General features: G+C 40.3%; 1 protein-coding gene across 5 annotated transcripts in view; it reads left to right on the top strand.

Moving 5' to 3' along the window:
* cadm1a (cell adhesion molecule 1a) overlaps positions 1 to 17713 on the top strand; it is a 523695-nt gene that overhangs the window by 465386 nt on the left and 40596 nt on the right. For 2 of the 5 annotated variants that reach the window (XM_036142720.1, XM_036142719.1), the window contains 2 exons: positions 1607 to 1696; positions 17495 to 17527. The exons of 1 other annotated variant lie outside the window; for it this stretch is intronic. In XM_036142720.1, coding sequence (XP_035998613.1) covers positions 1607 to 1696; positions 17495 to 17527 — 123 coding nt within the window. The remainder of the gene's footprint in view (positions 1 to 1606; positions 1697 to 17494; positions 17528 to 17713) is intronic. 2 more of the 5 variants (XM_036142721.1, XM_036142722.1) reach the window with 2 other exon arrangements.

The raw sequence follows: 17713 nt of genomic DNA, 5'->3' as shown, positions 1-17713 counted from the left end.
GATTAAGTTTACATTTATACCCCCCCCCCCCCCCCCCACACACACACACCCCCACCCTTTCTGCTTGTACAGAGAAATGAGCCCACAGGTACACTTATTTATGAGGATGCCTCACTTCACTGTTTAACATTCAGAGGACAAAGTCTGAGCACAGCCGACTTAAAACGCCGCGTTTTTATGACAAATGAGACCAAGAAGAAGCATTTTGAAACTTACTCCACCTTAAATGTGACAAATTCTATGCACTGTGCCATTCAAGTGGGGAAAAAAAGAAACAACAAAGGTAAAAATCTGTAAAGATCAAAGGATAAAAATCTGAAGTAACCCTGAGTTAGAACAGAATTAAACACCTTTGAATTCATCTCCAGGCTTCGGTCAGATTTAACGGGAGTCGACCTGCATTCAGACCGTGTCTTGGTAATATTTGCCAGCGATCGTTCTCCAAACCTCTCAGATTGTGAAGACGAGCCCTCAGATGCAGGTCTGTGCTCGGGTCAGGGAAGCTGAGAAATAAAACCTCTAATCAGCAGACACATAAAGGTTTTAGGTGAGAAATGTCTACACCAGCTCCATCTGCGTAAAAGCAATCCCCCCAGCATGATGCTGCCATCGCCGTGCTCCACTGCTCAGTCTTGTGTTTATGCCAAAGCTTCCCTATTGGGACAGCGGCCAAAGATTATGGGAGGTTTTATCCATGCCTGGATGTTTTCTGTGGAAGAAACTGCCGCTGTCCTCCAGCCCTGCTTCCAAACCAACACGTACAGCGACTGAAGGCGACGCTGCTCCTAAAACTGTTTGTGTGCTTTAGCAGCACAGTGAGCAAAGTCCTGCAAGGCAAGCTGAGCTTTCTTTCAGCTTCATCAGATTAAATATGACCGATGCCTGAATCTTGAAATCAAATGAAAAGTTGCCTCAGCAAAGTTTTACTTTCCGGGTACAATGCAAAAACATACCTAAAAATAAGTAAAATTCATAAAATTTGGGTTTTTGTCCTTGATTGGAGCAGGTAAATGATATTATCTGCTAATGAAGTGAGTATTTTGACCCCTAAAATAAGATAATTAGACATCCTGCACTTGAAATAAGACGATGGAGACGAGTTGTTCCTATTTTAAGTGTAAAAATCGTATTCCATTGACAGATCATCTTATTTACCTGCTCAAATCAACAACTTTTTTTTAGTTCCGTTTTTGCAGTGTAATGCCCTCAAATTTATCCAAGTTTCACATTTTGCCCTTTTCTCTGTTGAACAGCACAGCATAAAATTCCTAAAAATAAAATAAAATGTTCTAAACATCAGGGATTGGTGCACATTGCGGCTCCAGCGTATGTCTCACCGTTCAGACGTTTAATAACTTTAATAATTCCTGGCAGTATCGTAACACTGACGCTCTCAGTTCCTGTCAGACAGGATGACGAGCTGCAGCGTGTCACACGGCTCCATGGGGGCGGTTCCTCCTGATCCGCAGCAGAACTGTAAATCTCACCCGCAGCGGGCCGCTGATCGTACATCAGCTGCAGAGACTTTATCTTCATGGCTGTTATGCTCGTTTGTTTCATCCCCTGTCCCGCCTTGTGTCTGACATGTGTTTGTCCTCTCATCCAGATGCTCCCACCACCACCCCTAAACCCACCACAGCCACCATCACTACCACCTCCATCACCACCTCCACCCCGAACCCCGAAGCTAGTCAAGGTACAGTACCACTCTGTGTTTTTATCTTTCCTGCTCTTCATTCAACGTGTTCTGCTGGATGTTTTCGCTCATTGCTCTGTGGGACTTGGACTGGTCACCACAATCAGGCTAAGATTTCACATCATACCATTTAAAGCACTTTTACTGAGGGACTTCTGGTCCTCTCTCCTCCCTCCTGTGCACTGCTGGTCAGCAGCCTTTTCCTCGCCTACGAGACAAATTGAACTGGAAACATTTCAGGTCATGAAAAACACTGATAGTCACGCTGTGGAAACTGGAGGGCCCCACCCTGGCTTATGTAGGCTGTCAGGCGGGGGCCGATGTCGAGGTATACCCAGATTTTAAAACCTTACCGCTTTAAAGCTGCTAAACTTTTACATCATGCTGGTTCTGTGGTTTAAAGTCCTCCAATTAACTGATAATAAAACAGAATAAAATAAAGTCCTGTCAAAAAAAGGTCTGATCTGAAAACTATACAAAGCCTGCATTATGAATCCAATGTTAATAATTAGGAAATTAAGGAGAAGTGGGAATTGGAGGCTAATATAATGATTGCAGATGAAGATTGGGAAGAAGCATTTAGTTCTGGACACAAATTAACTAACAGGGAATTTGACTGTTAAGATGCGTTACTTTAACCCTCCAGTTATCACATCTAAATATGATAAAACATCTGGGCTTTGTTGGAGAAATTGTGGAAAGGGGGATTCTACTCATATATTCTGGGATTGCCCGAAGGTGGCCGAGTTTTAGAAAAATGTGCAAGCAGAGATAAAAAAGTATTTTGGGCATTCATTTAGATCTGGATACATCTGTGTATATTTTAGGAATAATCCCCTCGGACATGATCGACAAAGACAATAAATACTTGATCAGAGTTCTGCTTCTGATTGCCAAGAAGTGTATAAGGTCTGCTTGGTTAAGGCCACAACCTCCCAGTATTACACGGTGGAGAGATAGAATCAGAAAAGTCTATATTATGGAAAAAGCAACATCAAGACTACAACTTAAGATGGAAACCTTTGAAATAAAGTGGGCCTAATGTCTAATGTCCCTGGATAACTTTTGGCAGAGCTGCAACTTAACAGCCTGGTTGCTTGGTGTGGGTGAAATGTCTAAAATGGTCTGCGTAAATAAGATGTTAAGATGTGATACGTGAAATGTGACAAGGGTGGACATGTGTATATGTTGATATAAAACAGTTATTGAAAATAAAAAAAATAAATAAAGTCATATGACTGAGAGTCTAGAAAAAGCTTTCTCCAGCTGAATGAAGCGACATAATGTCCCTTTCCTCCCTGTTGCTGCTTCCAGCTGACTGAATGAAGGCTAGAACTCATTTGACGCCCTACTGGACAAAAAGTGGCTGTTTGGAAATAAAGGAGTGTTTTTCCTCTGCAGGTGCATCCCAGGATTCTGTGAAAAGGCCTTTATTTATTGCCAGATCAATCAGAATCCACATTAGCTAACAGAAGCACAGCCTGCGTACAATTAGCACAAGATTAACCAAGACTAAGAAAATGAATTCAGGTCTCATGTCAGCCTATTAGGACATGCCGCTCTGAGTGCTAAGCTGTTGCCCACTGCAAAAACGGTCAAAGTTTGGGAATATCTTTGCAGACAAAATCACAAAAACTAATGGAGCGCCACAAATACCTGTAATAACTGGTATTTTATAACTACAGTAGAGCTGCTTTTAAAGCTAAGAGCCTCATGCCTGCACAGCAGCAGACTGCAGGCTCCACCGGAGCAGAAGCCTGACCTGTTAACAACTAATTCAATTACATTTTTACACTGTTTTTCTAACATTAACAATGGTAAGATATAAAAAGAAAGAAATGTAATTGTTTTCCCTCTTTATGTATACTTTGATGCTGTTGTATTTTAATTGGGGATATGATGCTGTGAGAAGACTATGCCCAGTGTCGGCCATATTTAACGTTTTTATCACATAAGAAACTTTTCAAGGTTTAACAGAAAGTCTAAATTAGCCTCACAATATGTAACAGAAAGCTGAGGAAAAGCAATTGGAGAACGATGCCGACACCAAGGCTTAGATCAGTTTCCATTTGTCAGATTAGTTCAGTGAGTTAATGAACATTCAGACACTTTCTTCAAACTAAATTAGAGCAATGAAACCAATTTATCAGTAAACAGTTTCCAGCTTCAGTCTGTTTGCTGCTCTCTGATCAACACGAAACATCTGCATCCATGCAACTGCATGAAACTTGGGAACATTATTATAATGAGGATCTTTTAGCGGCTGCGACCACCCACCCATAAACAATGGTGTGCCGGAAAAGACCGAATCCTGACGTCCAATCAAACGTTGCTTCAACAGGGATTCAGACTCTGGCTGAACGTCCTCTGGGTGTACGACGCTCCCATTAGCTACAAACCCTGTGGTTCGCTTCTTAGGACTAAATCCATGGTGATAATGCTCCATCTTCATTCCTTCACATCACACTGCTGATCTTAGTGTGGCCGTCGTTCTGCTTCTCTTCAGAAAGTGAGCTAGTAGCTGCTTTTTACACTTTAATGTTAAATCAAAACAAAGCTAGCACAGCATCATCTGCGACCCCCATTCTGCAGGGTGGGGATGTTTGTTTTTTTCTTTATAGAAATTATGAGAAGAAAGTCATAAAATTGTGAGAGTAAAGTAGTAATTCTACGAGAACTCTTACAGAAGACCACAGTTTTCAAGTCAATTCAATTCAATTTTATTTATATAGCACCAATTAAGTGTCATCTCAGGTCTCTTTCCAAAGTCAGACTCCATCAGATCCTCCAGGTTGGTGAGAAAGTTTCCTCTCTAAGGAAACCCAGCAGGTTGCATCAAGTCTCTCCAAGCAGCATTCACTCCTCCTGAAAGAGCGTAGAGCCACAGTGGACAGTCGTCTGCATTGTTGATGGCTTTGCAGCAATCCCTCATACTGAGCATGCATGAAGCGACAGTGGAGAGGAAAACTCCCCTTTAACAGGGAGGAGAACCTCCAGCAGAACCAGAACCATTGCTTCCCTTTAATATATTAACTTAATTCTCCTTATTTAAAATAAAAAAGTATCATGGCCATTTTAGATTAAAGACAATAAATTAGTAGCCAACATGGACATTATTCCAACAAACCCCATATTTCAGGAAACATACATCTTTTTTGATGTTGAACAGAAAAAAATCATGTCCCATGATTAAAGACATAAATTTGCTATATTAAAAAGTATATATTTGACACTGTAAAGTCATAAATTTGGATCAGCCCTACTTTGTGAACCCCTAATCTACGACTCCAGCCTCCTCCATGTTGTAGACAGGCAGTAAAATATATGCAGAGGACGAGACTTTACTGGTATTTGGACGTCACGCCATAAACGGAGAATAACTGCAGCGCTGCGAGGTTCACAGTGACGTCTGCCCCCACATGGTTTTTAGATTTTATAGATGCATCTGTGCAGGGATGATCATGTTTTAAGAGGAATGTTTCACTGTGAGGTTAAATTATAATGCAAACGTGTTGTTTCCCCTCAGGCGGCCAACGCCGCTACTCAGAAACGCCTTATTGAGAAGCTCGGCTGCTGCAAACGCTCGTTAACATGCACTTCATCCAGGAAGCTGGACTTAGATGATTTTCATCCAATTAATCTTAGAAGTCTGATCGTTATTGAGAAGCATCTTCTCTCTGAAGTCTTTGCCGGTACCACGCATGTCAGATTAATTTCACTTTCTAACAACGTTTGGTCTGATTGGCTTCAACGCATATTTTACTGATTAGAAAGCAACCAGCTACAATGATTTTAAAACAAGTTAGATTTTAAGGTGAAAATGTTACATACAGAGCAGGTGGAGTCCATTTAAAGCGCCTGGTTTCTCTGCTGCTAAATTTGAAGTGAACCTTTCTCATTGATCCCGTCCCTTTGTGCAGTGACCCTCAGCATGATACTGCCGCCACCATGCTTAGGTATATAGACTCCTTCAGGCATACCTATCGTTGCTGTGGCCAGATAGCAGAACCCTTTGCCTTTCTGGGTTTTCTCCAGAAGGTTCTTGTTCTTTGGTCCTGCATGGAAACCAGAACTGTGTTAGGAAAGCTGCTGGTCTTGATGAATTCCTCCGGGTCTGAGGAGAAGCTTGTTAATGAAGTCTGTGGTTTGTGTGTGACGCATGAAGGGGAGCGTACAGAAACATGACTGAGGATGTGTGTTTGCATCAGGTATTTATGACTGGATGAGGAACAAAACTCAAACATGGAAAAACAACGGCCTTAATATAGGGCTGCACTGCAAAAACAGAACTAAAATAAGTTAAAATCTTCTTGAAATTAGTGTATTTGTCCTTTATTTGAGCAGGTAAATAAGATAATCTGCCAATGGAATAAGATCTTTGCACTTAAAATAGGAAGAACTCATCTCCATCATCTTATTTCAAGTGCATTATATCTAATTACCTTATTTTAGGGGTAAAATTACTATTTCCATTGGCAGATAATGTTATTTACCTGCTCAAATCAAGGACAAATACACTAATTTCAAGAAGATTTTAACTTATTTTTAGGTTTTTTTTTTTGCAGTGTGGACGATAAATCAACAATGATATATATCGATCGATAGACGTATGGTTCAATATAAAAAACAGGGGTCAATTAAAAATGCAATAATACAACAGTGCATGCTAGCCTATCACGTAGGTTAATTCTACAGTCATTAATTCTGCCAACCAATCACAGACCCAGGAAAGCTCCACCAGCCTTCAGAGAGTTCAGAGCCATGTTCTTTTCTTCCTTTTTAAAACTTACAGTTTTTATAAAGTGTTGTGTTTGAATCCATTTATTTAAAAATAGGTCATTAAGCAACAGCATAAAATGGCCAGGGCTGCACTTAAAATGTATATTTTGACTTAATTATCGTTATCGATCAATATCATTTCTGTTTTATTGTTATGTTTTTTTATATATATATCATCCAGCCCTACTTTAATAATTTAAAGACTGAATCAACGTGACGTTAGTTAGTGGAGCCGTGCGTGTCGTTCGTGAGGAAAATCATAGATTATCTCAGTGTGGGAGCAGAGAGAGAGCTCACAACAACAACAACAACAAAAAATACACGAGCACTTAAAAATTAGGCGGCTTTTGAAGGAAGGACATTTTTATCTGGCTCTTTCAGCAACAGAACCCGGGGACATTGTGGGTCTAAATCTCTAAAGGGTGCAGACAGAAAACATCACTTTATGCTGGGGCTCAGAAATCAGCCGCAGCTCCAAATGCAATCAAAGCCTCTCTGACAGACCGCTCAATTGGAACAAATCTCACAAGGCTGGCAGAAATCACAGGCATTGTGCTTGATTATGCCATCTGATTGGATTAAAGGGGATACCTGTGTGCGCCGCTGCTCGCCTCAGATCAGGAAGTCTGCAGAGTGGACTGGCTGACTCTGATTACAAATATCTGAGATGATTAACGCACATCCTCTTTGTTTGGCCTCCCTAAACATGTTTATTCATTTTAAACGCCGAGAATAAGAATTTGTTCCGTCGTCTGAAACAACGTGACCAAAATCATCATCAATCAATCAATACATCCATCCATCCATCCATCATCCATCCATCCGTCCATCCATCCATCCATCCATCCATCCATCCGTCCATCCATCCATACATCCATCCATCCATCCATCCGTCCATCCATCATCCATCCATCCATCCATCATCCATCCATCCGTCCATCCATCCATACATCCATCCATCCATCCATCCGTCCATCCATCATCCATTCATCCATTCATCATCATCAATCAATCCATCATCCATCCATCCTTCATCCATTCATCCATCCATCCATCCGTCCATCCATCCGTCCATCCGTCCGTCTGTCCATCCGTCCGTCTGTCCATCCGTCCGTCCATCCGTCCATCCATCCGTCTATTCATCCATCATCCATCCATCCATCCATCATCCATCCATCCATCCATCCATCCTTCATCCATCAATCGATCCATCCATCCATCCGTCCATCTGTCCATCAATCCATCCATCCATCCATCTATTCATCATCCATTCATCCATTCATCATCATCAATCAATCCATCATCCATCCATCCTTCATCCATTCATCCATCCATCCATCCGTCCATCCATCCGTCCATCCGTCCGTCTGTCCATCCGTCCGTCTGTCCATCCGTCTGTCCATCCGTCCATCCATCCGTCTATTCATCCATCATCCATCCATCCATCCATCATCCATCCATCCATCCATCCATCCGTCCATCCATCCATCCATCCGTCCGTCCGTCCGTCCATCCATCCATCAATCCATCCATCCATCCATCCATCATCCATCCATCCATCCATCCATCCATCAATGCATCCATCATCCATCCTTCATCCATCCATCCATCCATCCATCAATGCATCCATCATCCATCCTTCATCCATCCATCCATCCAATCATCCATCCATCCATCCATCCATCCATCATCTATCCATCACATTGATATTGTTTCACTGTGAAGAGGAAGGCATTAAAAAGCACGTGTCCCCTTTAAATAGTTTCTAATTTAAAAATCATTTAGAGCACTCTTCATAATTGCTGTTATATCATTTAAAGACCGGTAAATAGCCTTAAAATAAATGAACCCTTTAATGCAGTGGCACAAACTCACACAGCAAATTCTTTTTAACCACGATTGGTTTGTATTTATGTTCATGTCAGAAAGTTCAAACCCCGACTCGTCATCTGACAGCTCAGGCTTGTTGTTTCTGGACATCAGATCACTTTAAGTCAGCAGATCTTCTTATAGTGATGGTGAGGCAGACTGAGCTAACTTCAGAAGTAAAAACCACTGCCATGTTTTTATTGATAATCCCTGCAGTTGTTGGGAATCACGGTACAGTGTGCTGGCAGGTTATTTCAGCCTCCCTGGGAGCCAGACTTATGTTGCGATGCGTGGGCTTCTCCTGATAAAGCCAACCTCACATCTGCAGCGCCAATATTCTCAGGTGGAAGGTTTCCGCCAGATGTCTTCTCTTTGCTTCCAACTATCAGGAGTATTGCATTATTGCCGCGTATATAGGCTGGAGGCAGGAGACTCACATGGCCGAAAAAAAAAACCTCTACTGGTTGATTTCTTCCAGCTGCAGCTTGTCCTCTAATAAGTCTTTCCTGGCTCTTGTCCTCATCACACACTGAGAATTTTAATCATCCGTTAACCCCAAATTCAACGTACCTCAGTTATTTGCAAGCTTAGAACAAATCGCCACCAACTAAGGTGTTGCCCACTTTAAATTAATTCCCTCTTACAAGCTGCTGTGACTTTTCGTCTTCTCTTCTTGCAGAAACAGCATTCAGGAGAAGCATTTCTTCTTCCTTTGTGTCCTTAGATTCCTTTCACATTTATTTGCCATCTAAGTTTCTTTTTCAGGCATTCTAAAGCAAAGGTTTTTTTTTTTTTTCCTGGAAAACCTTCTTTATTGTGCGACTGACTCTCAGGGGCAGCAGCCTATTATGTCAGCAGAACTCGGGGCTAAAGAGGTCTACGGAGGAATCCAAACTGACTGAAAGTGGTGAAAAAGCAGAGCGCTCTGTTGTCTGGAGTAACTACCCAGCCTCCCGCTCATCAAAACAATACGACTAATAATTCCCTAAGTCAGCACAGTGCAATGAACAATTGTGCGTAATCCATGAATGGCCAAAACAAAAGAATAATAAATGTGTACGCAGTGAAAGGACAACAGTCAGGCAGCAGGCTAGCTTTAATTGATGAAAGTCCATAAACGGTGCTGACAACCAATTAATTTAACCCGCCATATGAACAGGACAATAATGCAGTCAGGGGAAGAGTAGAGAAACAAAAATGCATTATGTTTGTCAGCGTCTTAAATTACACAAACACCATCTGCTGAAGTGATTTGGGAATTTCATGAATTTAGATTTGCGTCGCCTCGCTTTTACCCCGCCGACTAGCTTGGGATGTCGTCCCAACTTTCCTCATCCTCAGAACTCTGTTTTGAAATTGGATCCAGACGGCTATAATTTCATCGCGATCGATAGTAACACGATAAATGCCGTCATGTGCCACGCTGCCCTTAGAGAGCATCGATGAAATTATAATGCCTGGAACCACTTAGTCTGGAGTCCGGCCTGTCTTCTTAATGTAGTGATGCAGGACTCAGCGTGTGGGTCTGAACCCTCCACAATCCATAATAGATCCAGAAACCGTGCTGCGAATCAAACTTCAGTGTTTCAGTTTTACGCATGAAAACCAGAGGAGTTTGCTTCAGGCGACCAGGAGACCCGTTCACAGGCAGAGGTTCTGCTACATCACGCTTTCACTACACTGCAAAAAGGGAACTAAAAGTAAGTAAAGTTTTCTTAAAATGAGTATATTTTCCCTTGATTTGAGCAGCTAAATAAGACTATTTGCCAATGGAATAAGTAATTGTACCCCTAAGATAAGATAATTACATATCCGGCACTTAAAATAAGATGATGGAGATGAAATTTTCTTACTTTAAGTGCAAAACTCTTATTCCATTGGCAAATTCAAGAAAATGTTACTTACTTTAAGTTCCATTTTTGCAGTGTACATCTTAATGTGTTTTTTTTCATGTCAAAAAGACTCAATTTAACTATTTTTCCTATTGCACATTTTAGAACAAGTGTGCTTTCCAGAGTTTGGATGCATTAAACGCTGTGGAACACCTTTTTGGAGTAAGCAAACGATCTGTGCAGATTCTAACAGCTTAGAATCTGCACAGATACTTTTCCAAGTTAAACAGATAATTTATTCAGTTGATCCATAAATTAAAAACGTACCTCCTCCCTTTTCTTTCTTCTTCTCCTCACCTCTTTCTGAACGTTTGTTCCTTCTTCAGAAGGAAGCCGAAATGCAGACAGACATTAACAGCGCTTTGATGTTTTGTGGAGATAACGTGTACAGTGTTGCAGATAAAAGCACTAAAAGTGCAGTTTAAGGGTTTGTTTTCTCTGTAGTTGAGAAGAACGACGTATATAAATGGTGTGAAATTAAAAACACAACCCTTTGAGCCATAGCTAATTGGCAAAGCCCATGCCTGGTTATGCTTTTAACAAGTAATCATCTGAAACAAGCAGAAAGACTAACAAAATACAACAAAACACTTGGCAGTAGGAGAAAAAAATAGGAGGAAAGAAAAACACCCACCAGTGGTTTTTCATAAATGTAACAAATGTGAAAAAAAAAACCACACTCACATGCAATGAACTCTTTGCAGACAGATAACACAAAGATCAAATTACCGTTATACAGACTATTTCATATTAAAATTATTTCAAGTGAAAGCGTTACTCCGGTGGCAGAACTAAACTTTAACTTAACAACAAACCAGGTTTGTTGTCTGGGCCGACAGCTTCCCTTTAACTATATGAATAATTGCACCAGATATTTACTTACACTGCACCGCAAAAACAGAACTAAAAATAAGTTAAAATTTTCTCAAAACGACTATGTATGTATTTGTGCTTTATTTGAGCAGGTAAATAAGATAATCTGCCAATGGAATAAGATTTTTGCACTTAAAATAGGAAGAACTCATCTCCATCAACTTATTTTACTTGCAGTATATCTAATTATCTTACCTTAGGGGTATAATTACTCATTCAATTAGCAGATAATCTTATATACCTGCTCAAATAAAGTACAAATACAGTCGTTTCGAGATCATTTTTGCTTATTTTTACTTCTGTTTTTGGAGTATGCATTCTCTAGAGTGCATGAAGTGCCAAACTAAGACTTGCCGTCATCTCCAGCACCGCAGGGTTCAATCTCCACATCCAAAAGTGGACATACAGTTGGATCTTCACACTGAGCGTGCTTCAGTCACTTTAATATCACATTATGTGGCCAATATGTATGTGAGAAGCACGTTAACGTGTCCCAGAGCTGCAGCCCCAGGCCTGCAGACTCTGCCGATGCCTCCACTGACCACAAGGTGGCGACAGCAGAAGAGGAGGGGGCTGAAATGACCGCCAATCGCCCAGCGGACAAACTGCATAGCAGGCGAGCTATATTCTACACTGAGCTATATTATACACTGGAGTGCTAATAGCCCGCTGTTAGAACGAGAGAACGAGTCGCTTTGAGGCCACCAGCCGCCATATTGGTACTCCCTATTTCCCCCCAGTAACATGGGAATATGTGCGCTACAGCATCGAATAACGAGGATTTTCTCATGTTCAGGGGGGGGGGCTTAAAACTTTTAAAATGTCAAATGCCATATATTTTATGTTATGTTCTAAAACTATCAAGTACTGAGAAAGTCATGTGCTGAATTATTTAGCATTTTATTTATTTAAATATATATGTATATAACATTTATAAATATATAAATAACAATATACAAAAACATATATTTACATATGTGTATACATACATATATATATATATATACTTATATACATATACACATACTTATATACATATACACATACCTATATATACATATATATATATATATTTAATATGAATGACATGTAAAATATTTCAGCACCTAATTTCCTAGTACTTGATAGTGTTAGTACATCCACTGACTGTAGAATTACCTGTGAAACGTTTTCACTCAGCCAGAAAACTGCTTGTTGTTGCAACCAAATCCTGTGGGATTCTGTGAGAGTAGGGAGTAGCAAGATGGCGGCCAGTGACTTCAGTTTTTCGGCAAAATCAGCACTCCAGTGTATTATATAGCTCAGTGAGGCGGCCTCAGTGTAATGAGGGTCTGCGGACCATGCTGCCTTTCTCTTAACTGTGACTGGAAGGTACAAAGGATGCCAACATAACAAGATCACAAAGATTTTTTGCTGATCTGTCTGGGTAAAAAAAAAAAACTTCAATTCCCTAAAAATAACAATGTAAAAGATAAAACGTGTTCTTTTCAAATAAAAAGTTTAGATTCTCCTGTAATGTGAAAACCGCAATAAATTATTTCCAAACTTTTTTCCACCTTTAATGTGACATAATTAACTGAAAATCATAGAAAATTTAATTATTTTCTTTGAATAAACCAAAATATTGATTATTCTGACCTCGTTATGGAGAACGGTGTTATCTCTGGTGACCGTTGGTTCTTTTTCTGAGCCAAACAAAGCTGTGGAAGTCGTGGCCCAAAAGTTTAGATTCCCCCATGAGGTTATGGGAGATCCTGGTCCGGTTTGGGTGTTTGCTTTGGAAAGCCAGCTGCCACGCAACATCTGGAGAACATCGTTACCCAGAAAACTTAATCTAAAGGCACCTCAACAGAATCTGAAGGTGCTCACCCTGATGTAACCGGCCCTTATATGCACATTTTTATCGATTTATTGTTTTTCCTCTAACAGATTTGTTTGTTCCAGTTGAGCTGAAAATGATGGATGTTGCATTAAAGTTTTTAAAAGATTAAAATCAGGACCTGGCATTCTCACCATAAACCTGGTATGTTCTGAGTCTTCTGTATATAAGCTGAGATGCAGTCGGGTGGCAGTTGTTGTGGTGTTAATATAATTACAGACTACAGTGAGAATAACAGGTGTAAAGTGTTTGTTCAAGTGTGATCAACAAACCACGACAGCAGAATCTTTAAATAGGAAACTCCTCTTTGCCTTTCAAGGCTGCAGCTAACGAGCTCGCTGAGGTAAATACTCGTCAAGGATCCTGCTCTGTTGCATAGAATGTCAACATAATTAATGTGAAAGTGTTGATATCACAAGTGTAAATATCACACAGCTATTTATGATGCACGGTAACAGGAAAACCTGCTTCCTGTGTGTCTTCATAGAACCAGCAGGGATGTGTAAGTAGGCTGCGAGCGTCTCTGCGTCCCTGTGAAAGCTCAGATTCAGAAGTGGCCTCAGGCGTAATTTAGCCCTGACACTCATCCCAGCAGCGCCAGCATCTTGCTGTCAGACGGATCCGGCGAGGCCTCGGTGGTTCAGCGGCACCTTGTGACATCCCAGCCAACATCCTGAGCTCCCGAGCAGCAGGAATTGTTCTAATCTTCCAAACGACGCTGTCACCGAGCACAAACCCCCTAAGCACACCGACACCTGTCTCTGTCCTCGTGAATTTCTTTAAGGTCCTGTTGCTCCTCATAAATGCTGTGGACACGTTTCTAGTTAAACCTACTAGTGGATCTGAAGAAGTTAAAATATGTTGAAAACTGAATGTATTTAAATAACTCAATTCATAACATAAAACACATTTATTCATCGGTGAACTATTATCCCACTAATGCCTGTAGATGCATATTCTACACGTAACTAGACTCACATTGGAAGCACTTTGCTACCATCTGTTGGTCAAAGTTATGCCCAATTATGCCTAGATTTATTAATTTGCATACACATTAGCTAAATACATGTACGTTTATCATCTACATGCTGGCATTAACATAATTTATATTTTATATTATTGTAAGTTCTGCTGAAATGCAGTTTGAGTCCACTCAGAGTGGACTGTTAGCTTTAATGATTTAGCTTACAGTTAATAGAGACCCAGAATTCAACTTCTCACATAACTGAGCAATAAAACAGGAAAGTTGAATAGAAAGAAAATTATCCATGTGCACCAGTCACACGGATAATTTTGATTTGATATGTTCAGCATTCTACATATCCCGAATACTCTGTCAGGTTCGTTCAGCATGAATTACTGCAGCGTGGCGTGAAGGAGCCACGCATGAAGCACAGCTTGCTTTTTTTTTGTACTGTTGGCAATGTGGCCCTTTTCAATCCCAGTTTTTCCTTCCACTCAACCTTCCATCACTGTGCTTCAACTTTAGTTGCTTTAACTAACCTTGTGGAAGGTGTTGTCTGTCTGCTGGAGATTACAAAGTTGGTAAAGTCATGTTTTTCTTTTAAACTGTGGGATGAAGCCAGAGTACCTAGAGAGACTCCTGTATACCAAAATAAATGAACATATTCAATGTTTTATTATCATTATTATTATTGGGTCCCTGTTTGCACTGAAAACCCTGGATTGCAGTGTTCTGCCCACTGTCGCCACGTGCTTTCTCAGGGTGAGAGATCCCTGGAAAGTCGATGACTTGATGCAACAACTTAGGATGACTTTTAACCTGTTTAACTGATTGATAGTGTTTTATTTAAATTTCATTAGTTTTGACTGTATTGAACTCACTGCAAAAATGGAAGTAGAAATAAGTAAAATGTTTTTAAAATCTGTGTATTTGTCCTTGATTTGAGCTGGTAAATAAGATGATTTGCCAATGGAATAAGTGTTTTGCACTTAAAATGGGAACAATTTATCTCAATCATCTTATTTCAAGTGCAGTATGTTTAATTATCTTATTTTAGGGGTCAAAATACTCATTCCATTGGCAGATAATCTTATTTACCTGCTCAAATCAAGGATAAATACACTAATTTTAAGAAGATTTTACTTATTTTTAGATCCGTTTTTGCAGTGCTGAATGTAAATCTGTAAACACGACTGGACTGATTTGATGTTATATTTCCATATAACTATATGAATTGGTCCGGTTTGGTCGTACAGTGTCTTGAGTTGACATTTGCAACTTTTACTGTGCTATAATATTAGATTAATTCATGGATAAATACACCGGTGCGCATTTTTCAAGCAATACTTGATTTGCAAACATTTTTAAGTCCCAATCTAAAATCCAAACCTAACAATGAACACAATAAAATTAGATTTTTGAAATCAACTCTGTTACTCTCCTTTTCAGGTACCAGAGCAGTGAGAGATAAATGCTTCTGGCAGTAACCTCTTGGTTCTAGATTTAACGGGATCGATCATACAGAACACATGACTGATGACAATATGAAGTCATTTCTGTGTTTTTTGTATTTTATCACCCAAACAACAAACAAAGAAAATGAAGATTGAGTTGACAGAAGAACCAGAACGTGGTGGATCACTGTGGACCTGAGTGGTTCTTCCACAGAGATGAAAACAAATAGCTGGAACCAGAATGAGATTCTGATAGATTCCGATAACTTCCAGCAAGACGAGCGATTTTTAATGCCTGGATGGTTGTAAAACATAAATCTATAACAGATATATAACACAGAGGAGCCATTTTTACCCTTCCTCCTACAAAGCAACAACAAAATCTAATTTAACCATTTTATAAAATTTAAACAACTACAGATAATTTAATTTCTAAATATCTTGTAGAACAAAAAGCCTTTAAAGCTTTTAATATAAAAAAAGGTTCTTAGATTAAAAAAAATAATGGATCAACTGGGTTCTTTATGAATTAAAGAAATGTAAAACTACGGTTTTATATTGTTGTTTTAGCACAAACGAGTTTGGTCGGTTCTTTCGTTGTTGTAGTGATACTTCCTGTTGATTTCCACTAGAATAGTGCCACGATTTCTGTGTTTAGCTGCAGAGATGAGTGTGAATGGAGGGAGTGTGATGGTGTGGGGCCGCATCTCCTTCAATGAAAAACCAAGGCTTGCCAGGACCAGAAGACGATGGATGGATGGATGGATGGATGGATGGATGGATGGATGGATGGATGGATGGATGGATGGATGGATGGATGGATGGATGGATGGATGGATGAATGGATGAATTTGTTAAGGTTTTTATTGGAGCAACTCAACGACTTTTCTCTGCCGTTCAACCCAGAAATTAATTTTTTGTCACAAGTGAGGCGCTATTGAAAGAGAAATAAAAAGGAAGCATCATTGCAGCAGAGAAATTATGGACTAAACACACATTTCCATATTTTGCTGGTGCAAGGTTTCATAAAATCTTTGCTTCTTTTAACATCTTTCATGGCCCGACTGATTACACTACAAAAAGGGAACTAAATGAGATTATCTGCCAATGGAACGAGTATTTTGACCCCTAAAGTAAGATAATTAGTTATATTCACTTGAAATGAGATGATGGAGAGGAATTGTTCCTATTTAAAGTACAGAAATCTGATTCCATTGTCAGATCATCTTATTTACCTGCTCAAATCAATTACCAGAAGATAATTTTAGTTCCCTTTTTGGGGTGTAGGGGCCTTTATAGAGAAGTTAACAAGCTGCATGTAGCTGTGGAGCCTTCAGCGTTTGTCGCTTCACCAGAATAACACGTGAAAATGTTTAAGGACTATCGGTACTTTTGCAAAGCCCTGTTAAATGTCTCCTAAGAATTATTCTTACGATTTAAATGCCTTACCCTTAGTTTGTCTGTCTGACTCTTTTCTTTCTCATCATGCTTGCAATAAATGTTCATTCTTCCTTTAACTCCATTTTCTAAAATAAAAGAATTATTTCGCTCCCTTTGTAAAAAGTCTGGCCGTCACGTGGAATAAAGTAGAAGTTTTAAAGTGTTGTCTGAAAAAGTGCTTTTGTAAGGAGAGTCAGCAGAGCGTGTGGGTCAGTATCTCATCTGTGCAGTCGCTGCGGCCCTTTGTTTGAACTCGTCCCGTTGCCATTGGGCGATAGAGACGACGCGGCAGTGAGTAGAGAAATGTTTTCAGCTGCGGACAGCCGCTCTATCACTGGCGGCTCACAGTTTTGTCTGTGTGCACATCAAGGCACGCGATAACAGTCGGCTGCGTATCTCCTGAAGCAGCTCGCCGCAGCGTCTGCAGTGGAAAGTGTATTTGTGTTGGTGTTTATCTCTGCGCTGCCGTCGGGTCCCTTTGATTTCCCTTAAGTCTTATGTCTTTTGTCATGTTCTGCTCTCCTGAATGCTTGCTTATGGGTGTTGTTTGTTTTCTCCTCCCCCGTTTCTTCTTTATTTGCATGTCGTTCCTCGTGTTCCTCCACACCTCCCTCCTCAACCTGCCCTGTCCTCCCCCTGTGTGCTCAGACACTGTGCCCGGCGCTGAACCTGCAGCTCATGGTTGGTATCTCTACTTTCCTCTTTATGTCTCTTTTTTTTTGCATGTTACTGTTGCACACTGGACCTTATTGTTCCTGGCTTGGAAAATGTCAACCACCTGCTGTCAGTTATTTATCGATCGAAGCGATCACTCTTTTTTTGGGGGGGGGGGGAACCGGTTTCAGTTAACAGGCGAGCTCTGTTTTA

The sequence above is a fragment of the Fundulus heteroclitus genome, chromosome 11 (assembly GCF_011125445.2).
Source record: "Fundulus heteroclitus isolate FHET01 chromosome 11, MU-UCD_Fhet_4.1, whole genome shotgun sequence".
In the NCBI taxonomy this organism is placed as follows: Eukaryota; Metazoa; Chordata; class Actinopteri; order Cyprinodontiformes; family Fundulidae; genus Fundulus; species Fundulus heteroclitus.
This window is presented reverse-complemented; position numbering and strand designations above follow the sequence as displayed.